Here is a 26349-nt window from a genome sequence, read left to right on the forward strand (position 1 = left end):
GGGTGTGTGCGCGCGCGAGTCAGTCAGTGTGTGTGTGTGTGTGTCAATCAGTGTGTGTGTGTGTTAGTCAGTGTGTGTGTGCGTCAGTCAGTGTGTGTGTGTGTGTCAGTCAGTGTGTGTGTGTGTGTCAGTCAGTGTGTGTGTGTGTCAGTCAGTGTGTGTGTCAGTCAGTGTGTGTGTCAGTCAGTGTGTGTGTGTGTGTGTGTGTGTGTGTGTGTGTGTGTGTGCGTGTGTGTGTGTGTGTGTGTGTGTGTGTGCGTGTCAGTGTGTGTGTGTCAGTGTGTGTGTGTCAGTGTGTGTGTGCGCCAGTCAGTGTGTGTGTGTGTATGTGCGCGTCAGTTAGTCTGTGTGTGTGTGTGTCAGTGTGTGTGTGTGTGTGTGTGTGTGTGTGTGTGCGTGCGTGTGGCTGTCAGGGGTTGTGTGCGTGCGGCTGTCGGGTTGTGTGCGTGCATCGGTACGTGTGTGTGTGTGCGTGCGTCAGTGTGTGTGTGTGTGTGTGTGTGTGTGTGCGTGCGTGCGTGCGTGCAGTCAGTTGTGCATGCGTCAGTCAGTTTGTGTGTGTGCGTCAGTCAGGGTGTGTCTGCGTCGAGGGGGTGAAGGGCAGGGGTCGGGAGGGGTGAAGGGCAGGGGTAGGGGGGTGAAGGGTAGGGGTAGAGGGGGTGAAGGGCAGGGGTCGAGGGGGTGAAGGGCAGGGGTCGAGGGGGTGAAGGGCAGGGGTCGGGAGGGGTGAAGGGCAGGGGTAGGGGGGGTGAAGTATAGGGGGGGTGAAGGGCAGGGGTAGGGGGCGGGTGTACGGCAGGGGTAGGGAGGGTGAAGGGCAGGGGTATGGGGGGTAAAGGGCAGGGGTAGGGGGCGGGTGAAGGGCATGGGTAGGTGGGGGGTGAAGGGCAGGGGTAGGGGTGAAGGGCAGGGGTAGGGGGGGTGAAGGGCAGGGGGAGGGGGGGTGAAGGGCAGGGGTAGGGGGGGTGTGAAGGGTAGGGGGGGTGAAGGGCAGGGGTAGGGGGGGTGAAGGGCAGGGGTAGGGGGGGTGAAGGGCAGGGGTAGGGGGGGTGAAGGGTAGGGGTAGAGTGGGGTGAAGGACAGGTGTAGGGAGGGGTGAAGGGCAGGGGTAGGGGGGTGAAGGGTAGGGGGGGTGAAGGGCAGGGGTAGGGGGCGGTTGAAGGGCAGGGTAGGGGGCGGGTGAAGGGCAGGGGTAGGGGCGGGTGAAGGGCAGGGGTAGGGGGGGTGAAGGGTAGGGGGGTGAAGGGCAGGGGTACGGGGGGTAAAGGGCAGGGGTAGGGGGGGGGTGAAGGGCAGGGGTAGGGGGGTGAAGGGCAGGGGTAGGGGTGGTGAAGGGCAGGGGTAGGGGGGGTGAAGGGCAGGGGTAGGGGGGGTGAAGGGCAGGGTAGGGGGGTGAAGGGCAGGGGTAGGGGGGTGAAGGGCAGGGGTAGGGGCGGGTGAAGGGCAGGGGTAGGGGGCGGGTGAAGGGCAGGGGTAGGGGCGGGTGAAGGCAGGGGTAAGGGGGGTGAAGGGCAGGGGTAGGGGGCGGTTGAAGGGCAGGGGTAGGGGGCGGGTGAAGGGTAGGGGCGGGTGAAGGGCAGGGGTAGGGGGGGTGAAGTGTAGGGGGGGTGAAGGGCAGGGGTAGGGGGGGTGAAGGGTAGGGGGGGTGAAGGGCAGGGGTACGGGGGGTAAAGGGCAGGGTAGGGGGGGGTGAAGGGCAGGGGTAGGGGGGGTGAAGGGCAGGGGTAGGGGTGGTGAAGGGCAGGGGTAGGGGGGGTGAAGGGCAGGGGTAGGGGGGGTGAAGGACAGGGGTAGGGGGGTGAAGGGCAGGGGTAGGGGCGGGTGAAGGGCAGGGGTAGGGGCGGGTGAAGGGCAGGGGTAGGGGGCGGGTGAAGGGCAGGGGTAGGGGGCGGGTGAAGGGCAGGGGTAGGGGCGGGTGAAGGGCAGGGGTAGGGGGGGTGAAGGGCAGGGGTAGGGGTGGTGAAGGGCAGGGGTAGGGGGGGTGAAGTGTAGGGGGGGTGAAGGTCAGGGGTAGGGGGCGGTTGAAGGGCAGGGGTAGGGGGCGGGTGAAGTGTAGGGGGGGTGAAGGGCAGGGGTAGGGGGGGTGAAGGGTAGGGGGGGTGAAGGGCAGGAGTACGGGGGGTAAAGGGCAGGGGTAGGGGGGGTGAAGGGCAGGGGTAGGGGGGGTGAAGGGCAGGGGTAGGGGTGGTGAAGGGCAGGGGTAGGGGGGGTGAAGGGCAGGGGTAGAGGGGGGTGAAGGGTAGGGGGGTGAAGGGCAGGGGTAGGGGCGGGTGAAGGGCAGGGGTAGGGGGCGGGTGAAGGGCAGGGGTAGGGGGCGGGTGAAGGGCAGGGGTAGGGGGGGTGAAGGGCAGGGGTAGGGGGCGGTTGAAGGGCAGGGGTAGGGGGGGTGAAGGGCAGGGGTAGGGGGCGGTTGAAGGGCAGGGGTAGGGGGCGGGTGAAGGGCAGGGGTAGGGGCGGTTGAAGGGCAGGGGTAGGGGGGTGAAGGGTAGGGGGGGTGAAGGGCAGGGTTATGGGGGGTAAAGGGCAGGGGTAAGGGGGGGTGAAGGGCAGGGGTAGGGGGGGTGAAGGGCAGGGGTAGGGCTGGTGAAGGGCAGGGGTAGGGGGGGTTAAGGGCAGGGGTAGGGGGGGTGAAGGGCAGGGGTAGGGGGGGTGATGGGCAGGGGTAGGGGGGGTGAAGGGCAGGGGTAGGGGGGGTGAAGGGCAGGGGTAGGGGGCGGGTGAAGGGCAGGGGGCGGGTGAAGGGCAGGGGTAGGGGCGGGTGAAGGGGAGGGGTAGGGGGGGTGAAGGGCAGGGTAGGGGGCGGTTGAAGGGCAGGGGTAGGGGGGGTTAAGGGCAGGGGTAGGGGGGGTGAAGGGCATGGGTAGGGTGGGGGTGAAGGGCAGGGGTGGGGGGGTGAAGGGCAGTGGTAGGTGGCGGGTGAAGGGCAGGGGTAGGGGGGGTGAAGGGCATGGGTAGGGTGGGGGTGAAGGGCAGGGGTGGGGGGGTGAAGGGCAGGGGTAGGGGGGGTGAAGGGCAGGGGTAGGGGGGGTGAAGGGCAGGGGTAGGGGGGGTGAAGGGCAGGGGTGGGGGGGTGAAGGGCAGGGGTAGGGGGGTGAAGGGCAGGGGTAGGGGGGGGTGAAGGGCAGGGGTAGGGGGCGGGTGAAAGTAGGGGGCGGGTGAAGGGCAGGGGTAGGGGCGGGTGAAGGGCAGGGGTAGGGGCGGGTGAAGGGCAGGGGTAGAGGGGGTGAAGGGCAGGGTTAGGGGGGGTGAAGGGCAGGGGTGGGGGGGGTGAAGGGCAGGGGTGGGGGGGTGAAGGGCAGGGGTAGGGGGGGTGAAGGGCAGGGGTAGGGGGGGTGAAGGGCAGGGGTAGGGGGGGTGAAGGGCAGGGGTAGGGGGGGTGAAGGGCAGAGGTAGGGGGGGTGAAGGGCAGGGGGGGGTGAAGGGCAGGGGTGAAAGTGAGGCACAAATTGTTGGCAGGAGTAAAATGTCCCTACACACACACAACGGGAGTGAGAGGTGGTGGAGAGTGGGACTGGCGCAGATCCGAGGAGGCTGCTTGGCCCCCCCAGCGGCTGGGGAGGTAGCGGCGGGGAGTTAGTGGCGGGGAGGTAGCGCCGGGTAGTTAGCGGCGGGGAGGTAGCGCCGGTGAGGTAGCGCCGGTGAGGTAAGGGAGCGCCGGGGAGGTAAGGGAGCGCCGGGGAGGTAAGGGAGCGCCGGGGAGGTAAGGGAGCGTTGGCGGCTGGGGTAGGAGGGCCGCGCCACGCTTACCCTCCGTCCGGGAGCCGGTGCAGGGCGGCGCACGTGATGAGGGGGGGGGGGACAGAGGGAGAGTGTGTCAGTGAGTCAGTGTGTCAGTGTGTGAGAGTGTGTGTGTGTGTGTGTGTGTGACCTTTGGCCCGTCACTCTGCCTCAGGCCAATGAGAGGTGTGCGGGGGCGGGCGGGCCAAGGGAGCCATCTCATTGGCCTGAGGTGGAGTGACGGGCCAAAGGGCCAATGTGATTGCCGCTAGGGACACAGGGAGACACATACAGACACAGACACATACGACGGTTTCAGAAATATCTAATAAACACCAATACACAACCCCCTGTGCCCCCACATAAAACAATATATATATATATATTTTTTAAACACAGAATTAATATCACAGGCCAGCGGGGTTCCCTGGGTGGTCCCCAGGCCCCATAGTGCACCCTGGGGGGTTCCCACGGGTGTCTGTGGGCCCTCGGGTGGTCCCCGCTAGGCTCTGTGGGCCCACAGGTGTCTAGGGGCACTGGGGTTGTTCCCATGGGGAAAGGGGGCACTCGGGTGGTCCCTGCGGGCCCCGGTTCATCCCTGCAGGTGTCTGTGTGTCCTCAGGTGGTTCCCGTTGGTCCCCGCTGGCCTGCGGTACCTTTCCTGTATTTAAAAAACAAAAACATGGCCTACATTTCAATAAATACACCTACCCCTCTCCCCCCCCAAACACACACAGTACAGTAATGGGCAAAATAACTATTATATTATTTGCCCTTTATTAAACACAACATTAGCCAGCCAGCATAAATAAAGTAAATTTAAAATGTTCTACTTACCCCTGCCAACATGAAGGCCGTCCTCATCAGCTTACTGCAGGTCCATGTCCTCCATTGCCAGAAAGAATACAGGCGGTCCTCGGTTATCCGACGCAATGCGTTACTCAAAATGGCGTCGGATAGCGAAGCGTCGTAAAGCGAAACCCGTTTTCCCATAGGAACACAGTTTAAATTAAACGTTCCGTTCCTGAAGGCATTTTTAATGCTAAAATACACAGAAAATGTTACTCAAGCAATAAGATATGCAGCACACACATAGATTATGATGTAAACATTATATTTATTGATTACAGAACTGTAAAATAAAACTATAAAAATAAAACTATGCTGTATTCTGTACAGAAATGTACACGAGCAAAAAAAAAAAACACATCAATTATTGGAGGAAGATGATGGGGGGGGGGAATCTTCAATAGACAACGGACTTTTTGGAGGTGATGTAGGTGCGGTTGAAGGTTTCGGCCTCTTGAAGAACCTCTTCATTGAAGTCTGGACAGATCCTTTCCTTTTCTGCGTGTAGATCTCTCTATAGCAGCTGATTTGGTTAGACACCCCACGACTGACTGTTGAACTCCGTTCAATGTTAGGGTCATTGTCCTCAAATATGGCCAGTGCGCTATCAATGTGCTTGAATGCCGCAGCCAACATTTTGCTAGACAAAGATTTACGTGGCTGTGGCTGTGCCACATCAGCAGATTGGTGGGCCTCCTCTTCAGCAATTTTTTGCTCCTCTAATTGCATGAGGTCTTCATTGCTCAACTCGTTAGACTGTGAGGCGAGCAACTCCTCAATATCCTCGGTTTCCACCTCCAAGTTGAGATCTCTGGCCATTTGCACAACAGTTTCTGTAACTTCTGCAACAGTCTCTGTAAGGCCTTGGACATCAGACACAAAATCCGGGCACAAATTACGCCAAACTCCGTTTAGATTGGATTGTTTCACCTCATTCCATGCCTCTCCGATGTTTCTCACTGCATGAAGAATGTTGTAACCCTTCCAAAATTCTTTTAGGGTTGGACCACCTTCCACATCGGTTGCTCTGATGGCCTGGGCAAATGTTCGCCTAAGATAGTAGGCCTTGAAGGAAGCGATAACACCCTGGTCCATCGGCTGTATCAGTGAGGTGGTGTTGGGGGGCATGAACACCACCATGATGTTTGGATGATGGTCATCCAGGTACACGGGATGGCCAGGAGCATTGTCCAGGAGCAGCAACGCTTTGAAATCGAGGTTCTGGTTCATGCAATATAATTGCACAGTCGGAACAAATTGATGCTGGAACCAGTCCTCAAAAAGGCTCCCTGTTACCCATGCTTTACGGTTGGACTTCCAAATCACTGGAAGTGTGTGCTTTGCATAACCCTTGAATGCCCTAGGGTTTTCTGCATGATAAACAAGCAAAGGTTTTAGCTTGAAATCACCTGCAGCATTTGAACCAAGCAGAAGAGTCAGCCTGTCCTTTGCAACTTTAAACCCGGGCATAGATTTTTCCTCTCTTGCAATGTAGCTTCTACTGGGCATTTTCTTCCAGTAGAGCCCAGTCTCATCAACATTGAACACTTGACGTGCGCAATAGCCACCGTCCTCTATAATTTTGGCCAATGTAACAGGGAAGGTTTTAGCTGCCTCCTCATCAGCACTAGCAGCTTCACCGGTCACTTTAATGTTATGCAAGTTTGCCCTCTCTTTAAACCGCATAAACCAGCCCTTACTTGCAGTGAACGTTTCCTCAGTGGCCCCTTCTCCATGCTGGTGCTTAATGTCCTCATAGAGACTCAAAGCCTTGGCCTGAATTAAGGCTAAACTAATGGGCACATGACGCTGGGATTGATCTTCCAGCCATATGATGAGGAGTTTTTCTACCTCAGCAATATGCCCAGCACGTTGCCTTATTGTCGTACCTTGCATAGGTGCTGAGCCCTTGATCTGTTCCAGGATTCTTGCCTTGTCTTTTATTATAGTCACAATAGTTGTGCGAGGTATATCCAAGGAACGTCCAATTTCTGTGTTCGTCTCTCCTTTCTCAGAGCGCTTTATGATGTTGTGCTTGGTCTCCAAAGTTATAGATTTTCTATTCCTTTTTGGAGTAACAGCACTTTGCTTTTTGCTTTGATCAGCCATGGTTTAGGGCCTAAAATACACCACCAAACCTTCACACAGACTGTTCAGAATGATCTCCTTAGCCTGCAGCCGTCTGGTTGTTCATTTGTAGCAATTTTTTAAAGCGTCGTAAGAGCGTCGGATAAGCCGTTCGGGCGTCGTAAAACGGGCCATAGGGATGCATTGACAAGCGTCGGATAAGCCGTTCGTCGTAAAACGAAGCGTCGTAAAACGAGGACCGCCTGTACATAGCAAAATACATTCTAATGGACCCTAATCCCTTAATCACCTTAGCGGTTAATAACTGCTATAGTAATTAAGGGGTTTACACACCCTGCCCTGCTACCCACCCGGGAGCCCTAGCCACCCACCCCGGACTCACTATACCCACCCTGTACCCATTGAGTGGCATAGTGGTACATCATACCCATATAACATGGGCATGATAAGCTACTATAGCAGTCAATGGGCATCCTAATCAAAGACATGAAGTTCTAAAAGACACAATAAGAAAACATACACAAAGACCTAAACACACCGATTCAATAAATAAAAACACTATCCAACAAATGTATAACCAGTCACACAAAAAGATGCACAAAGCGCACTGGGGTATAAAAGGATATAATGTAAATTGTAGAAGTAAAATCAAAGTAATTCCACTTACAGCGTACAAATACTTCCAACAAATTGTCTTAAGCTGGACCGCTTAGGAGTTCCACTCTCCTGAAGTGAAGCACAAAGTCTTCCTCTATGCAGGGTGAGTTAGCAGCCGTTGGGAGCAATAGCTGTTCCGCGTCTCGCCGCCTCTCTTCCTCCCGCATCCGGGTCTGCGCTGTAGACACAGTGATGTGTGGAGACCTCCGGATTACCAGTGCAAGGTAAGAGTTAGTTTGTGTCTTTCTTTTCATCTACCGAATATTCGTATGTCATCAGATCACAGATCCAACAGCCCAGGGCGTGGTTAAGTCTCCCCGGGTCGAGCAACATTGTTTCCAGTCACTACGGCCGGCTGACCGAGGTGGTCCCTGGTCCTTTTTATTTGGCAAGAACCTTTCACCATCCATTAACAACAGGACCCAACACAAGACAACATTTTAAACGAAAATCAATCGCACAAAAAAAATCAAAATAAGGCAGCAAAATGACAAACAAACAATTACATCCACAGAATAACCAGAAATAGAAAAAAAAAAACACACTCAATACAAAGAAAGCTATTTCAATAAAATGCATTGGCTAATAATGTACTGATCTGTACCCTAAAGGGGTGCAGATTAATACATTATCAGTCAATGTGCAAAGAAAAACATAAAAAAATACATATCCAATCAAAATACATTAAAAAAAAATTCATTTACAAACATTCAATATTTTACTTACCATTAGAAGCGCTGGCCTTCCGACTCCCGGGGAAACAGGAAGCTCACGTACCGCGAAGGCCTCAAACTCCATCCGATGCCATCTGCCATGAAGATCCGGATCAGGTACCCCAATTCTTCTTTTTATCTTCAATAAGCTTCTTCTATCTTCATCTGTAATTATTTCATTATTTTCTTCATCTGTCAATCCAAAAACCCAATGGTAGATCCACAACACGATGATGTCTCGTCAGCTTCTTGGGCTCAAATGAGGCGTCACGGCCTTAAATATGGCCTGTGACGTCACATTTGGGTGGGAAATGGTTCAACAGCCATCTGATTGGCTGTTAAAAACGTGCCTTTGTTTTATTTTTTTTATGTGATGTCATTTAAAGAGAATGAAGCTAGCCAATCAGAATGACTGTGCTTCATTTCCCTATAACATGATGTGACTAAATCCAATATGGCCGGCATCAAATGGTTCTTCAGCCAATCAGATTGTGAGAACTATATCCCCAATCTGATTGGTTGCAGTAGACCATGATATATATTCCTATACTATACTATAGCGGTTATTAACCGCTAAGGTGATTAAGGGGTTAGGGTCCAGTTGAATGTATTTTGACAAGTATTCTTTCTGGCAACAGAGGACATGGACCTGCAGTAAGCTGACAAGAACGCCCTTCATGTTGGCTGTACTGTATGTGTTTTTAGGTGTATTTATTGTAGGCCGTTATTCTTTAAATACAGGAATAGTACCGCAGGCCAGCGGGGATCACGGGGACCACCTGAGGACACACAGACACCTGCGGGGAGGAACTGGGGACCTGTGTTGCCCCCGGGGACCTGCAGGGACCACCTGAGTGCCCCCAGACCACAGTTTGGACCACCCGGGGACACGCTGGCACCCACGGACACCATCTGTGGACCCCGTTGCGGCCCAGGGACACCCGCGGGGACCACCTGTGGGCCCACGGAGCCTAGCGGGGATAACCCGAGGGCCCCCACACACCCATGGGAACCCCCCGGGGTACACTGTGGGGCCTGCGGACACCCGTGGGGACCACATGGGAAACCCTTGCAGCCTGTGGTATTAATCCTGTGTGTAAAAAAAAAATGGTTATATGTGGGTGTACAGGGGGTGGGTTGTGTTTTGGTGCTTATTACATATTTTAATATACATTTTCTTACTAGTGTAGATGAGCAGGGGGTCTCCAGAGCAGGACCATGTTGATTTCAGGTCCGGGAACGTCCTGCTTCCCGTTATACAGGCCCCGTTATGGGGTGCCAGTATCTCCTATGCATGTAAATGTCCCTCGTCATGTGACGGTGGGAATCAAAAGCATAGGAGATACCGGCACCCCAGAATGGGGCTGTTATCTCAGGAAGTAGGGGCTCTCCGGAGCTGAAATCAACGCAGTTCTGCTCCAGAGACCCCCTGCTCATCTACACTAGTAATAAAAAAAATTGGGAGAGATTTGCGCAGAGAGAGATGGCTCTCTCTCTCTCTGCAGCAAATAGATCTCGCCAGATGAGGCCTTTTCAGAGGGGCGATCATCTTGTCGCCGGCTACTCGCCATTTTTGCAAATGTTGCTATCACTGGTATTCGGTGCTTTCTGCACCGTGATAGCAACACTATCAAAAATGTAGATTTCAAATCCCTGGTGATTTTTTCTATCGAACTTTACTGCATGAGGCCCTTAGTCATTCCTCTTCCCAAGTCAATGTGAGACTAAGGGCCTCATGCAGTAAAGGCCAAAATACAAAAATCGCCAGGATTTTTAAATCGCATTTTAGGCAGCTTTGCTATCAGGGTATGCAGAAAGCTCCGAATACCAGTGATAGCAACATTTCCAAACTTGGCGAGTTGCCAGCGGCGATAGGACCTTCCCTCCGATAAGGGCTCACCCTGCGAGTTCTATCTGCTGCAGAGAGATCCGCCTCTCTCTGCGAAAAAAATCGCCGGAAAAAAATCTTTTTAAATGTTATGACTAGTGTAGATGAGCAGGGGGTCTCCGGAGCAGAACTGCATTGTTTTGAGGTCTGGGGACCCCCTGCTTCCCAAGATACAGGCTCCCTTATGGGGTGCCGGTATCTCCTATGCATTGAAATGTCCCGATCACGTGACGCAAGACATTTACATGCATAACGGGGCCTGCATCTCGGGAAGCAGGGGGTCCCCGGACCTCATATCAATGCGGTTCTGCTCAGGAGACCCCCTGCTCATCTACACTAGTCATAACATTTAAAAAGATTTATTAAGCACCAATACCGAACCCACCCCGTGCCCAGCCATTAAATCATGATTTATTTTTTTACACACAGAATACCCCAGGGCAGCGGGGGTCCTCGGTGGTCTCAACGGGTGTCTGCAGGTCTCCACAGGGTGTCTGGGGGCCTCCGGGTGGTCACCGCTAGGCTCCGTGGGCTTCTAAGTGGTCCACGTGTGTGTCCGTGGGCCCCAACGGGGTCCATGGGTGGTCACTGCGGGTGTCTGGGGGTCCCCGGGTTGTCCCCACGGGTGTCTGGGGGCCCACGGATGGTTCCCACAGGGGTCTTGGGACCCTTGGGTAATTCCCATGGGTGACTTAGGGGCCCTCGGGTGGTCCCTGGGGCCCCCACAGGTTCTTCCCCGCAGGTGTTCTCGTGGGTCCTCAGGTGGTCCCCGTGGGCGTCCGGGGGGTCCTCGGGTGGTACCGTGGGCGTCGGGTGGTCCCTGTGGGTCCTCGCAGGCCTGTGGTACCAATCCTGCATTTAAAAAAATAAAACATGGCCTAAATTTAAAATCAATACACCTCCCCCCCCCAAACACATACAGTACAGTAATGGGCAACATAACTATTATCCAGATATGGATAATAGATTATTTGCCCATTATTAATCAAAACATTAGCCATGCAGCAGAAATAAAGTAAATAAAACCGTTCTACTTACCCCTGGTAATATGAAGGGCGTCCTCGTCAGCTTACTGCAGGGCAATGTCCTCCGTTGCCAGTTACCAGAAAAATACATAGCAGAATACATTCTAATGTCCCTTGCCCCTTAATCACCTTAGCGGTTAATAACTGCTACAGTAATTAAGGGGTTAACCCACCCAGGCCCCGCTACCCACCCGGGAGGCCTAACCACCCACCCCAGACCCACTATACCCACCCTGTACCCATTGATTGTTATAGAAGTACATCATACCCATATATTAATATGGGCATGATAAGATACTATAGCACTCAATGGGCACCTAATCAAAATACATTAATGCCCAAAAGACACAATAATAAAACATTACAAAACACCTAAACATCCAAATTCAATCAATTAAAACACTAATCAACAAATGCAATTAATAAAAGCACTAACCAACACAACAAGGAATTAATTCAACCATTAACCAACAAAGCAATTAATTAATAAAACATCTCAGCTAAACAACCATTAAAAGCATTATCCCAGGGGGGGCGTGGTTAACCACCGAGCCGACGTGCAGCTCCTGAGCGCCAGGCCCCAGAGCTCAGAAAAAACGGGAGACACGGCCATCTGCGTGAGAGATTTGCCCCGAGCACGAGCCGAGCAGGGAGAGGACTGTGTCCCCGAGTAACAGCCTAAACAGGCTCATCCGCGCCTGAACCACCCCGCGCGATCCCAGTACAGTTTCTGGCTGCCGGCTCCCCATGCTGGCCGCCGCCCGCGTGTTACCCGAAGAACTCCAACTCAGCGGAACAACCCGCGGCTGGAAGGGGGCCTTCGCCCTTTGCCCCTCTCCCTGTCCCCCTCTCCTTTCCCCCCCCCACCCCTTCCTTTCGTGGCCTCCCTCGATTCCCCGGCTTCCCTTTCTCATGATGTCCGCCCCCCCGCGCCTCTCCTATGGTCGCCTCTGGAAATAACCCCCCAACGAACAGGGCAAGATGGGTCTGTAGTATCTGGGTAAAAGAATTGGTCACACAGCCTAAAATTCTAAATGGAAAAGTTCTGTTTGTATATAGTTTGAGATATATTCTGTTTATGTTTACACGGTTACGTGGGTTAGGAAAATGATATGAGAAGAGGGGTGCGCTAAGGTAATGAAGTTGAAAAAGAAAGCGAACAGCGCACTGCCCGGGAGTCAGGTGGTGAGAAGATAAAATCCATTTATTTCAGAACATATCTGATAAAAAACATCACCCCAGGGGGGGTAACAAACAGCCTCCTACGCGTTTCGGACGGGCAGGTCCTTTATCAAGGAGTCTACTCCTTGCTATATAAAGGTAATGAAGTTGCCTGTAAATGCATTTTTCATACATCTGATTCATGCCGGGGGTCTCCGGTGCTGGTATTAATGGGTATCAGCTCCGGAGACCCCCGGCATCAATCCCATGCAGGAAACATGCATTTTATTTTCTAGGTCCCGTCTCGCCGCTCATCGGCAGCGTCTCACCAGCCTCACGCCAATGTTTTGTGGCGGACGATTTTGAGAGGAAATCACAATTCTATGCGCCTTATCGCTGAGCGTCTGGCGGTTTTTATTTTTTGGGGGGGAAAACTACGTTTTTTGCTGTTATCGCCAGCTTATCGGGGCTTACTGAATCGCAGTAGGCTTTTTTGGCGATAAGAGGCTTATTGCTGCTTACTGCATGAGGCCCTAAGGGTGAGACTGAGTGAGAGTGGGAGCAATTTAGACTGAGTGTGACTAGCATGAGTGATACTGAGACAGAGCAGTAATTTCAATGAGTGTGAGTGGTGCTGAGTGACCGGAGTGTGAGTGGTGCTGAGTGACAGGAGTGTGAGTGGTGCTGAGGGACAGGGGTGTGAGTGGGGCTGAGGGACGGGTGTATGAGTGGAGCTGAGGGACGGGTGTATGAGTGGGGCTGAGGGACAGGGGTATGAGTGGTGCTGAGGGACGGGGGTGTGAGTGGTGCTGAGTTACAGGAGTGTGAGTGGTGCTGAGGGACAGGGGTGTGAGTGGTGCGGAGGGACGGAAGTGTGAGTAGGGCTGAGTGACAGGGGTGTGAGTGGTGCTGAGGGACGGGGGTGAGTGGTGCTGAGTGACGGGGGTGTGAGTGGTGCTGAGTGACGGGGGTGTGAGTGGTGCTGAGGGACGGGAGTGTGAGTGGTGCTGAGTGACAGGGGTGTGAGTGGGGCTGAGTGACAGGGGTGTGAGTGGGGCTGAGGGACAGGAGTGTGAGTGGGGCTGAGGGACAGGGGTGTGAGTGGGGCTGAGGGACAGGAATTTGAGTGGTGCTGAGTGACAGGAGTGTGAGTGGTGATGAGTGACAGGAGTGTGAGTGGGGCTGAGTGACAGGGGTGTGAGTGGTGCTGAGTGACAGGAGTGTGAGTGGTGCTGAGGGACAGGGGTGTGAGTGGGGCTGAGGGACGGGTGTGAGTGGTGCTGAGTGACGGGGGTGTGAGTGGGGCTGAGGGACGGGGGTGTGATTGGGCCTGAGGGACAGGGATGTGAGTGGGGCTGAGTGACAGGGGTGTGAGTGGTGCTGAGGGACAGGGGTGTGAGTGGGGCTGTGGGACAGGGGTGTGAGTGGTGCTGAGGGACGGGGTGTGAGTGGTGCTGAGGGACGGGAGTGTGAGTGGTGCTGAGTAACGGGTGTGAGTGGTGCTGAGTGATAGGGGTGTGAGTGGGGCTGAGTGACGGGTGTGAGTAGTGCTGAGTGACGGGGCTGTGAGGTGCTGAGGGACGGGGGGGTGAGTGGTGCTGAGTGACGGGGGTGTGAGTGGTGCTGAGGGACGGGAGTGTGAGTGGTGCTGAGGGACGGGAGTGTGAGTGGTGCTGAGTGACAGGGGTGTGAGTGGGGCTTATCGCCAGCTTATCGGGGCTTACTGAATCGCAGTAGGCTTTTTTGGCGATAAAAGGCTTATTGCTGCTTACTGCATGAGGCCCTAAGGGTGAGACTGAGTGAGAGTGGGAGCAATTTAGACTGAGTGTGACTAGCATGAGTGATACTGAGACAGAGCAGTAATTTCAACAAGTGTGAGTGGAGCTGAGTGACAGGAGTGTGAGTGGTGCTGAGTGACCGGAGTGTGAGTGGTGCTGAGTGACAGGAGTGTGAGTGGTGCTGAGGGACAGGGGTGTGAGTGGGGCTGAGGGACGGGTGTATGAGTGGAGCTGAGGGACGGGTGTATGAGTGGGGCTGAGGGACAGGGGTATGAGTGGTGCTGAGGGACGGGGGTGTGAGTGGGGCTGAGGGACAGGAATTTGAGTGGTGCTGAGTGACAGGAGTGTGAGTGGTGCTGAGTGACAGGAGTGTGAGTGGTGCTGAGTGGCAGGAGTGTGAGTAGGGCTGAGTGACAGGGGTGTGAGTGGTGCTGAGGGACGGGGGGGTGAGTGGTGCTGAGTGACGGGGGTGTGAGTGGTGCTGAGTGACAGGGGTGTGAGTGGTGCTGAGGGACGGGAGTGTGAGTGGTGCTGAGTGACAGGGGTGTGAGTGGGGCTGAGTGACAGGGGTGTGAGTGGGGCTGAGGGACAGGAGTGTGAGTGGGGCTGAGGGACGGGGGTGTGAGTGGTGCTGAGGGACAGGGGTGTGAGTGGGGCTGAGGGACAGGGGTGTGAGTGGGGCTGAGGGACGGGTGTGAGTGGTGCTGACTGACGGGGGTGTGAGTGGGGCTGAGGGACGGGGGTGTGAGTGGGCCTGAGGGACAGGGGTGTGAGTGGGGCTGAGTGACAGGGGTGTGAGTGGTGCTGAGGGACAGGGGTGTGAGTGGGGCTGAGGGACAGGGGTGTGAGTGGTGCTGAGGGACGGGGTGTGAGTGGTGCTGAGGGACGGGAGTGTGAGTGGTGCTGAGTAACGGGTGTGAGTAGTGCTGAGTGATGGGGCTGTGAGTGGTGCTGAGGGACGGGGGGTGAGTGGTGCTGAGTGATGGGGGTGTGAGTGGTGCTGAGGGACGGGAGTGTGAGTGGTGCTAAGGGACGGGAGTGTGAGTGGGGCTGAGTGACAAGGGTGTGAGTGGGGCTGAGTGACAGGGGTGTGAGTGGGGCTGAGTGACAGGGGTGTGAGTGGGGCTGAGTGACAGGGGTGTGAGTGGGGCTGAGGGACGGGGGAGTGAGTGGTGCTGAGTGACAGGGGTGTGAGTGGGGCTGAGTGACAGGGGTGTGAGTGGGGATGAGGGACAGGTGTGTGAGTGGTGCTGAGTGACGGGTGTGAGTGGGGCTGAGGGACAGGGGGTGTGAGTGGGGCTGAGGGACAGGGGGTGTGAGTGGGGCTGAGGGACAGGGTTGTGAGTGGTGCTGAGTGACAGGGTGTGAGTGGGGCTGAGGGACAGGAGTGTGAGTGGTGCTGAGTGAGAGGAGTGTGAGTGGTGCTGAGGGACAGGGGTGTGAGGTGCTGAGGGACGGGGGTGCGAGTGGGGCTGAGTGACAGGGGTGCGAGTGGTGCTGAGTGACGGGGCTGTGAGTGGTGCTGGGGGACGGGGGGTGAGTGGTGCTGAGTGATGGGGGTGTGAGTGGTGCTGAGGGACAGGAATTTGAGTGGTGCTGAGTGACAGGAGTGTGAGTGGTGATGAGTGACAGGAGTGTGAGTGGTGCTGAGGGACAGGGGTGTGAGTGGGGCTGAGGGACGGGTGTGAGTGGTGCTGACTGACGGGGGTGTGAGTGGGGCTGAGGGACGGGGGTGTGAGTGGGCCTGAGGGACAGGGGTGTTAGTGGGGCTGAGTGACAGGGGTGTGAGTGGGGCTGAGTGACAGGGGTGAGTGGGGCTGAGTGACAGGGGTGTGAGTGGGGCTGAGGGACGGGGGAGTGAGTGGTGCTGAGTGACAGGGGTGTGAGTGGGGCTGAGTGACAGGGGTGTGAGTGGGGATGAGGGATAGGTGTGTGAGTGGTGCTGAGTGACGGGTGTGAGTGGGGCTGAGGGACAGGGGGTGTGAGTGGGGCTGAGGGACAGGGGGTGTGAGTGGGGCTGAGGGACAGGGTTGTGAGTGGTGCTGAGTGACGGGGTGTGAGTGGGGCTGAGGGACAGGAGTGTGAGTGGTGCTGAGTGAGAGGAGTGTGAGTGGTGCTGAGGGACAGGGGTGTGAGGTGCTGAGGGACGGGGGTGCGAGTGGGGCTGAGTGACAGGGGTGCGAGTGGTGCTGAGTGACGGGGGTGTGAGTGGTGCTGAGTGAGGGGGGTGTGAGTGGGGCTGAGGGACGGGGGGTGAGTGGGCCTGAGGGACACGGGTGTGAGTGGGGCTGAGGGACAGGGGGTGTGAGTGGGGCTGAGGGACAGGGGGTGTGAGTGGGGCTGAGGGACAGGGTTGTGAGTGGTGCTGAGTGACGGGGTGTGAGTGGGGCTGAGGGACAGGAGTGTGAGTGGTGCTGAGTGAGAGGAGTGTGAGTGGTGCTGAGGGACAGGGGTGTGAGGTGCTGAGGGACGGGGGTGCGAGTGGGGCTGAGTGACAGGGGTGCGAGTGGTGCTGAGTGACGGGGCTGTGAGTGGTGCTGAGGGACGGGGGGTGAGTGGTGCTGAGTGATGGGGGTGTGAGTGGTGCTGAGGGACGGGAGTGTGAGTGGTGCTGAGGGACGGGAGTGTGAGTGGTGCTGAGTGACAGGGGTGTGAGTGGGGCTGAGTGACAGGGGTGTGAGTGGGGCTGAGTGACAGGGGTGAGTGGGGCTGAGTGACAGGGGTGTGAGTGGGGCTGAGGGACGGGGGAGTGAGTGGTGCTGAGTGACAGGGGTGTGAGTGGGGCTGAGTGACAGGGGTGTGAGTGGGGATGAGGGACAGGTGTGTGAGTGGTGCTGAGTGACGGGTGTGAGTGGGGCTGAGGGACAGGGGGTGTGAGTGGGGCTGAGGGACAGGGGGTGTGAGTGGGGCTGAGGGACAGGGTTGTGAGTGGTGCTGAGTGACGGGGTGTGAGTGGGGCTGAGGGACAGGAGTGTGAGTGGTGCTGAGTGAGAGGAGTGTGAGTGGTGCTGAGGGACAGGGGTGTGAGGTGCTGAGGGACGGGGGTGCGAGTGGGGCTGAGTGACAGGGGTGCGAGTGGTGCTGAGTGAGAGGAGTGTGAGTGGTGCTGAGGGACAGGGGTGTGAGGTGCTGAGGGACGGGGGTGCGAGTGGGGCTGAGTGACAGGGGTGCGAGTGGGGCTGAGGGACAGGAGTGTGAGTGGTGCTGAGTGAGAGGAGTGTGAGTGGTGCTGAGGGACAGGGGTGTGAGGTGCTGAGGGACGGGGGTGCGAGTGGGGCTGAGTGACAGGGGTGCGAGTGGTGCTGAGGGACGGGGGTGTGAGTGGGGCTGAGGGACGGGGGTGTGAGTGGGGCTGAGTGACAGGGGTGTGAGTGGTGCTGAGGGACAGGGGTGTGAGTGGTGCTGAGTGACGGGGGTGTGAGTGGTGCTGAGTGACGGGGGTGTGAGTGGTGCTGAGGGACAGGAGTGTGAGTGGTGCTGAGTGACAGGAGTGTGAGTGGGGCTGAGGGACAGGGGTGTGAATGGTGCTGAGTGACAGGGGTGTGAGTGGGGCTGAGTGACAGGGGTGTGAGTGGGGCTGAGGGACGGGGGAGTGAGTGGTGCTGAGTGACGGGGGTGTGATTGGGGCTGAGTGACAGGGGTGTGAGTGGGGCTGACGGACAGGTGTGTGAGTGGTGCTGAGTGACGGTGTGAGTGGGGCTGAGGGACAGGGGGTGTGAGTGGGGCTGAGGGACAGGGGGTGTGAGTGGGGCTGAGGGACGGGGGTGTGAGTGGGGCTGAGGGACGGGGGTGTGAGTGGGGCTGAGGGACGGGGGTGTGAGTGGGGCTGAGTGACGGGGTGTGAGTGGGGCTGAGGGACAGGAGTGTGAGTGGTGCTGAGTGAGAGGAGTGTGAGTGGTGCTGAGGGACAGGGGTGTGAGGTGCTGAGTGACAGGGGTGCGAGTGGTGCTGAGTGACGGGTGAGTGAGTGGGCCTGAGGGACGGGAGTGTGAGTGGTACTGAGGGACAGGAGTGTGAGTGGTGCTGAGTGACAGGGATGTGAGTGTGGCTGAGTGACGGGTGTGAGTGGGGCTGAGTGACGGGTGTGTGAGTGGGCCTGAGGGACGGGAGTGTGAGTGGTACTGAGGGACGGGAGTGTGAGTGGTGCTGAGTGACGGGGCTGTGAGTGGGGCTGAGTGACAGGGGTGTGAGTGGGGCTGAGTGACAGGGGTGTGAGTGGTGCTGAGGGACAGGGGTGTGAGGGGCTGAGTGACAGGGGTGGGAGTGGGGCTGAGGGACAAGGGTGTGAGTGGGGCTGAGGGTTGGGGGTGTGAGTGGGGCTGAGGGACGGGGGTGTGAGTGGGGCTGAGGGACGGGGGTGTGAGTGGGGCTGAGGGACGGGGGTGTGAGTGGGGCTGAGGGACGGGGGGGTGAGTGGGGCTGAGGGACGGGGGGGTGAGTGGGGCTGAGTGACAGGGGTGTGAGTGGTGCTGAGGGACAGGGGTGTGAGTGGTGCTGAGTGACGGGGGTGTGAGTGGTGCTGAGTGACGGGGGTGTGAGTGGTGCTGAGGGACAGGAGTGTGAGTGGTGCTGAGTGACAGGAGTGTGAGTGGGGCTGAGGGACGGGGGTGTGAATGGTGCTGAGGGACAGGGGTGTGAGTGGGGCTGAGGGACGGGGGTGTGAGTGGGGCTGAGGGACGGGGGTGTGAGTGGGGCTGAGGGACGGGGGTGTGAGTGGGGCTGAGTGACAGGGGTGTGAGTGGTGCTGAGTGACAGGGGGTGAGTGGTGCTGAGTGACGGGTGTGTGAGTGGGCCTGAGGGACGGGGGTGTGTGGTGCTGAGGGACGGGAGTGTGAGTGGTGCTGAGTAACGGGTGTGAGTGGTGCTGAGTGATAGGGGTGTGAGTGGGGCTCAGTGACAGGGGTGTGAGTAGTGCTGAGTGACGGGGCTGTGAGTGGGGCTGAGTGACAGGGGTGTGAGTGGGGCTGAGTGACAGGGGTGTGAGTGGGGCTGAGGGACAGGGGTGTGAGTGGTGCTGAGTGACGGGGTGTGAGTGGGGCTGAGGGACAGGAGTGTGAGTGGTGCTGAGTGAGAGGAGTGTGAGTGGTGCTGAGGGACAGGGGTGTGAGGTGCTGAGTGACAGGGGTGCGAGTGGTGCTGAGTGACGGGTGTGTGAGTGGGCCTGAGGGACGGGAGTGTGAGTGGTACTGAGGGACAGGAGTGTGAGTGGTGCTGAGTGACAGGGATGTGAGTGGGGCTGAGTGACGGGTGTGAGTGGGGCTGAGTGACGGGTGTGTGAGTGGGCCTGAGGGACGGGAGTGTGAGTGGTACTGAGGGACGGGAGTGTGAGTGGTGCTGAGTGACGGGGCTGTGAGTGGGGCTGAGTGACAGGGGTGTGAGTGGGGCTGAGTGACAGGGGTGTGAGTGGTGCTGAGGGACAGGGGTGTGAGGGGCTGAGTGACAGGGGTGGGAGTGGGGCTGAGGGACAAGGGTGTGAGTGGGGCTGAGGGTTGGGGGTGTGAGTGGGGCTGAGGGACGGGGGTGTGAGTGGGGCTGAGGGACGGGGGTGTGAGTGGGGCTGAGGGACGGGGGTGTGAGTGGGGCTGAGGGACGGGGGTGTGAGTGGGGCTGAGTGACAGGGGTGTGAGTGGTGCTGAGGGACAGGGGTGTGAGTGGTGCTGAGTGACGGGGGTGTGAGTGGTGCTGAGTGACGGGGGTGTGAGTGGTGCTGAGGGACAGGAGTGTGAGTGGTGCTGAGTGACAGGAGTGTGAGTGGGGCTGAGGGACGGGGGTGTGAATGGTGCTGAGTGACAGGGGTGTGAGTGGGGCTGAGTGACAGGGGTGTGAGTGGGGCTGAGGGACGGGGGAGTGAGTGGTGCTGAGTGACGGGGGTTTGAGTGGGGCTGAGTGACAGGGGTGTGAGTGGGGCTGACGGACAGGTGTGTGAGTGGTGCTGAGTGACGGTGTGAGTGGGGCTGAGGGACAGGGGTGTGAGTGGTGCTGAGGGACGGAGGGGTGTGGTACTGAGGGACGGGAGTGTGAGTGGTGCTGAGTAACGGGTGTGAGTGGTGCTGAGTGATAGGGGTGTGAGTGGGGCTGAGTGACAGGGGTGTGAGTAGTGCTGAGTGACGGGGCTGTGAGTGGGGCTGAGTGACAGGGGTGTGAGTGGGGCTGAGTGACAGGGGTGTGAGTGGGGCTGAGGGACAGGGGTGTGAGTGGTGCTGAGGGACGGGGGGGTGTGGTGCTGAGGGATGGGAGTGTGAGTGGTGCTGAGTAACGGGTGTGAGTGGTGCTGAGTGATAGGGGTGTGAGTGGGGCTGAGTGACAGGGGTGTGAGTAGTGCTGAGTGACGGGGCTGTGAGTGGGGCTGAGTGACAGGGGTGTGAGTGGGGCTGAGTGACAGGGGTGTGAGTGGTGCTGAGGGACAGGGGTGTGAGGGGCTGAGTGACAGGGGTGTGAGTGGGGCTGAGGGACAAGGGTGTGAGTTGGGCTGAGGGACGGGGGTGTGAGTGGGGCTGAGGGACGGGGGTGTGAGTGGGGCTGAGGGACGGGGGTGTGAGTGGGGCTGAGGGACGGGGGTGTGAGTGGGGCTGAGGGACGGGGGTGTGAGTGGGGCTGAGGGACGGGGGTGTGAGTGGGGCTGAGGGACAGGGGTGTGAGTGGGGCTGAGGGACAGGGGTGTGAGTGGGGCTGAGGGACGGGGGTGTGAGTGGGGCTGAGGGACGGGGGGGTGAGTGGGGCTGAGGGACGGGGGTGTGAGTGGGGCTGAGTGACAGGGGTGTGAGTGGGGCTGAGGGACGGGGGTGTGAGTGGGGCTGAGTGACAGGGGTGTGAGTGGGGCTGAGTGACAGGGGTGTGAGTGGGGCTGAGGGACAGGTGTGTGAGTGGTGCTGAGGGACGGGGGTGTGTGGTGCTGAGGGACGGGAGTGTGAGTGGTGCTGAGTAACGGGTGTGAGTGGTGCTGAGTGATAGGGGTGTGAGTGGGGCTCAGTGACAGGGGTGTGAGTAGTGCTGAGTGACGGGGCTGTGAGTGGGGCTGAGTGACAGGGGTGTGAGTGGGGCTGAGTGACAGGGGTGTGAGTGGTGCTGAGGGACAGGGGTGTGAGGGGCTGAGTGACAGGGGTGTGAGTGGGGCTGAGGGACAAGGGTGTGAGTGGGGCTGAGGGACGGGGGTGTGAGTGGGGCTGAGGGACGGGGGTGTGAGTGGGGCTGAGGGACGGGGGTGTGAGTGGGGCTGAGGGACGGGGGTGTGAGTGGGGCTGAGGGACGGGGGTGTGAGTGGGGCTGAGGGACAGGGGTGTGAGTGGGGCTGAGGGACGGGGGTGTGAGTGGGGCTGAGGGACGGGGGTGTGAGTGGGGCTGAGGGACGGGGGTGTGAGTGGGGCTGAGTGACAGGGGTGTGAGTGGTGCTGAGTGACAGGGGGTGAGTGGTGCTGAGTGACGGGTGTGTGAGTGGGCCTGAGGGACGGGAGTGTGAGTGGTACTGAGGGACGGGAGTGTGAGTGGTGCTGAGTGACAGGGATGTGAGTGGGGCTGAGTGACGGGTGTGAGTGGGGCTGAGGGACGGGGGTGTGAGTGGGGCTGAGGGACGGGGGTGTGAGTGGGGCTGAGGGACAGGGGTGTGAGTGGGGCTGAGGGACAGGAGTGTGAGTGGTGCTGAGTGAGAGGAGTGTGAGTGGTGCTGAGGGACAGGGGTGTGAGGTGCTGAGGGACGGGGGTGCGAGTGGGGCTGAGTGACAGGGGTGCGAGTGGTGCTGAGTGACGGGTGTGTGAGTGGGCCTGAGGGACGGGAGTGTGAGTGGTACTGAGGGACGGGAGTGTGAGTGGTGCTGAGTGACAGGGATGTGAGTGGGGCTGAGTGACGGGTGTGAGTGGGGCTGAGTGACAGGTGTGAGTGGGCCTGAGGTACGGGAGTGTGAGTGGTACTGAGGGACGGGAGTGTGAGTGGTGCTGAGTGACAGGGATGTGAGTGGGGCTGAGTGACGGGTGTGAGTGGGGCTGAGTGACAGGGGTGTGAGTGGTGCTGAGGGACAGGGGTGTGAGTGGTGCTGAGTGACGGGGGTGTGAGTGGTGCTGAGGGACAGGAGTGTGAGTGGTGCTGAGTGACAGGAGTGTGAGTGGGGCTGAGGGACAGGGGTGTGAATGGTGCTGAGTGACAGGGGTGTGAGTGGGGCTGAGTGACAGGGGTGTGAGTGGGGCTGAGGGACGGGGGAGTGAGTGGTGCTGAGTGACGGGGGTGTGAGTGGGGCTGAGTGACAGGGGTGTGAGTGGGGCTGACGGACAGGTGTGTGAGTGGTGCTGAGTGACGGTGTGAGTGGGGCTGAGGGACAGGGGGTGTGAGTGGGGCTGAGGGACAGGGGGTGTGAGTGGGGCTGAGGGACAGGGGTGTGAGTGGTGCTGAGTGACGGGGTGTGAGTGGGGCTGAGGGACAGGAGTGTGAGTGGTGCTGAGTGAGAGGAGTGTGAGTGGTGCTGAGGGACAGGGGTGTGAGGTGCTGAGGGACGGGGGTGCGAGTGGGGCTGAGTGACAGGGGTGCGAGTGGTGCTGAGTGACGGGTGTGTGAGTGGGCCTGAGGGACGGGAGTGTGAGTGGTACTGAGGGACGGGAGTGTGAGTGGTGCTGAGTGACAGGGATGTGAGTGGGGCTGAGTGACGGGTGTGAGTGGGGCTGAGTGACGGGTGTGAGTGGGCCTGAGGTACGGGAGTGTGAGTGGTACTGAGGGACGGGAGTGTGAGTGGTGCTGAGTGACAGGGATGTGAGTGGGGCTGAGTGACGGGTGTGAGTGGGGCTGAGTGACAGGGGTGTGAGTGGTGCTGAGGGACAGGGGTGTGAGTGGTGCTGAGTGACGGGGGTGTGAGTGGTGCTGAGGGACAGGAGTGTGAGTGGTGCTGAGTGACAGGAGTGTGAGTGGGGCTGAGGGACAGGGGTGTGAATGGTGCTGAGTGACAGGGGTGTGAGTGGGGCTGAGTGACAGGGGTGTGAGTGGGGCTGAGGGACGGGGGAGTGAGTGGTGCTGAGTGACGGGGGGGTGAGTGGGGCTGAGTGACAGGGGTGTGAGTGGGGCTGACGGACAGGTGTGTGAGTGGTGCTGAGTGACGGTGTGAGTGGGGCTGAGGGACAGGGGGTGTGAGTGGGGCTGAGGGACAGGGGGTGTGAGTGGGGCTGAGGGACAGGGGGTGTGAGTGGTGCTGAGTGACGGGGTGTGAGTGGGGCTGAGGGACAGGAGTGTGAGTGGTGCTGAGTTAGAGGAGTGTGAGTGGTGCTGAGGGACAGGGGTGTGAGGTGCTGAGGGACGGGGGTGCGAGTGGGGCTGAGTGACAGGGGTGCGAGTGGGGCTGAGGGACAAGGGTGTGAGTGGGGCTGAGGGACGGGGGTGTGAGTGGGGCTGAGGGACGGGGGTGTGAGTGGGGCTGAGGGACGGGGGTGTGAGTGGTGCGTGGTCAGTAAGTGCATACTCACATTTCTTGTCTATAGTATAAGGTGTAAAGATCTCATAGTTGTGTTTACAGACTCTCTCCACCTGAGCCCGTGCATCCTCTAACAGGTCCGGCTGACTGTTCCATGTATCCGCCTGCAGTCTCCCCAGCTCAGTTTTGGGGATAAAGTAACCGGTGTCACTGTCGAAGTAAGCAAACTCCTCCTGGTTATAAATGCAGCGATACAGAAACCTGATGTCCGCGCTGCCGTTCCTGTAATAGCACTGACTCTTCGTCTGATACAGGAAATCCTCTGTGAAGAGAAACACCCCCAGTCACTATCCGCGGGTGGGGGAGGGGAGGGGGGTTATGGGAATACCAGGGTGAGGTCACAGAGGTGCAGTATGTTACTCTTAATGTAAGTTATAGGATATATAATAACACACATAGGGTGCTGATGCATAAACACCTTTACTCCAGGAGCTCCCAATTTATTTCATTAAATATTTCTTTTTTTATCATTCCTGCATCATCACAGATTTCTAATAAATTATCTCAGGCAGGGGTGGGGCTGTACCCCAAAATAATAACAGAAATCTGAGCACCCTGCTTTATATTCACCCCATACAGTATAAAGAGGAAGTTACACACTGTCACTTCTAGTACTGGATACAGTACACATACACTACATATACAGTGCATATACAGTACACACAGCCACATACATAAGACATATGTGTTATCTAGATTAAAATACTCAGCTATACACAAGAACACAACAGAGGCTCCCCTCTCCCCCTCCCCCCATTACATGTCTACCTTCATTTATACAACATGTAATTTATATTTATATCCACATCATGTCACAGAGCTGCAGCTTTCCTGTATCGCAGTTATCTAAACTGAGGATAGAGAGAACTTAGGGCAGAAATAAAGAGTTCTGCAGACAGTAGGGCAGAAATACTGAGTTCTTCACAGGGCAAAAGCATCCATAACCTGAACATCTGCAAGTACTGCCCCATATAATGTCCTATATTATATATACCCCACCGTCATCAATCCAAAGATCAATTAACTGGTGTTACTAAATAATAAAGCAGAAAGTTAATGCCATCAACTATACATTGTATAATATATAATAAAACAGAGGATATATATGCTTAATTTAAAACCAGTAAAAGATAGTAAACATGCAGCTTGAATATTTAGTTAATTGCTCTGATTCCCGTTTTCTCACAATATTCAGGAATATATTTCAGCAGATAATAGTTTCACAAACAGTGTAAATAAATGCACATTACCTGGCGGAGTCTCGCACAGTGAGGGGCTCAGGGTCAGAAGTACGGCCATAACCCGCACAGTTATATGTAGTATTCCTAATTCCTGAGAGGAAACCATCCTGACACTAATGCCCCTACTGATACTAATACCCCCCTGCTAACAGCCCTGCGATATATCCCTAATGCCCCCTGCTAAAAGCCCTGTGTTATAACCCTAATGCCCCCTCTGCTAACAGCTCTGTGATATAACCCTAATGCCCCCTCTGCTAACAGCTCTGTGTAATAACCCTAATGCCCCCTGCTAACAGCTCTGTGTTATAACCCTAATGCCCCCTGCTAACAGCTCTGTGATATAACCCTAATGCCCCCTCTGCTAACAGCCCTGTGATATAACCCTAATGCCCCCTGCTAACAGCTCTGTGATATAACCCTAATGCCCCCTCTGCTAACAGCTCTGTGATATAACCCTAATGCCCCCTCTGCTAACAGCTCTGTGATATAACCCTAATGCCCCCTCTGCTAACAGCCCTGTGTTATAACCCTAATGTCCCTCTGCTAACAGCCCTGTGATATAACCCTAATACCCCCTGCTAACAGCTCTGTGATATAACCCTAATGTCCCCTGCTAACAGCCCTCTGATATAACCCTAATGCCCCCTACTAACATCTCTGTGATATAACCCTAATGCCCCCTCTGCTAACAGCCCTGTGTTATAACCCTAATGCCCCCTGCTAACAGCCCTCTGATATAACCCTAATGCCCCCCTACTAACATCTCTGTGATATAACCCTAATGCCCCCTCTGCTAACAGCCCTGTGATATAACCCTAATGCCCCCTCTGCTAACAGCCCTGTGTTATAACCCTAATGCCCCCCCTGCTAACAGCCCCGTGATATAATGTGTGTTACATCTCACACTCCGCCCTGCATGGCAGCAGCAGTATGATACTGACCAATGGGCTGAGGAACCTGTGAGCGTCACTAGTTACCGGGGAGAAGGACCTGCAGTCTGACAGCTGCAGCTCTGCACACAGAGGAATGTGTGTCACAGAACCAGGACTTTCACAGCCCAAAGTGCGCCTCCTGTGGCGGTTTGTTACCGATAAAAACTGTTTGATTGATGAAAATATGATAGTATGTTCCAGCAGTCACTGACTTATAGAATACTCTCAAACATTGGAATAAGCAAAAATGAAAAAAAAAAATATAATAATAGAAGCACAAGATATAATTAACTAGAATAATATACATAAATCACAAAAAAACACCCCAAAATACAGATGTGGGAGAATAACAGGGGGGAGGGGGACAGAGACGGAGAAAACCACAAGGGGAACGTGGGGGGATAAAGGGTGAGGGATGTAGGGCAACGTTTCAGGGTTACGACCCCTTCCTCAGGCCCGTTCCCTCAGGTCCAAAAGGACCAAAGGTACTTCCCTAACCCTGTGGCGGTAGAGTGACCAGATTTTGATACAGAGGAGGATATCCCCCGCTCTAACCACCGTGAATATATATAGTATCTTGGGTGTGTGTGCTACCAGGGTAGTCAGATATGACAGAAAATGAATGAGTTATGTTTAAAGAGATCGGATTAATCCCTGGATCAACATCCTTCCCATGTATATTTATTTGGTACTAGCTGATATACTCGGCGTTGCCCGGGATGTAAATCTGTAATAGGTAGTATTTCTAAATAGGGTAAGAATAGGTTGAGTATTTGGTGTAGAGCAGGCCTGCCCAACTCGTAAAGTGAGAAGGGCCGAACTGCTTCAAGGAAAAAAAATTTGGGCCGCACGGG

General features: G+C 56.8%; 1 protein-coding gene across 2 annotated transcripts in view; it reads right to left on the reverse strand.

Annotated features, from left to right (window-relative positions):
* Window positions 1-25467, reverse strand: part of LOC142474709 (rano class II histocompatibility antigen, A beta chain-like) — an 81810-nt gene extending 56343 nt beyond the window's left edge. For both annotated transcript variants that reach the window (XM_075580896.1, XM_075580895.1), the window contains exons 1-2: window positions 24573-25467; window positions 23315-23584 (exon numbers count right to left, since the gene is read on the reverse strand). In XM_075580896.1, the coding sequence (XP_075437011.1) occupies window positions 23315-23584; window positions 24573-24669 (367 nt within the window). In that variant the 5' untranslated portion in view covers window positions 24670-25467. The remainder of the gene's footprint in view (window positions 1-23314; window positions 23585-24572) is intronic.
* Between the last annotated feature and the right edge of the window lie 882 nt (window positions 25468-26349).

Source organism: Ascaphus truei, assembly GCF_040206685.1.
Source record: "Ascaphus truei isolate aAscTru1 chromosome 20 unlocalized genomic scaffold, aAscTru1.hap1 SUPER_20_unloc_2, whole genome shotgun sequence".
Lineage (NCBI taxonomy): Eukaryota > Metazoa > Chordata > Amphibia > Anura > Ascaphidae > Ascaphus > Ascaphus truei.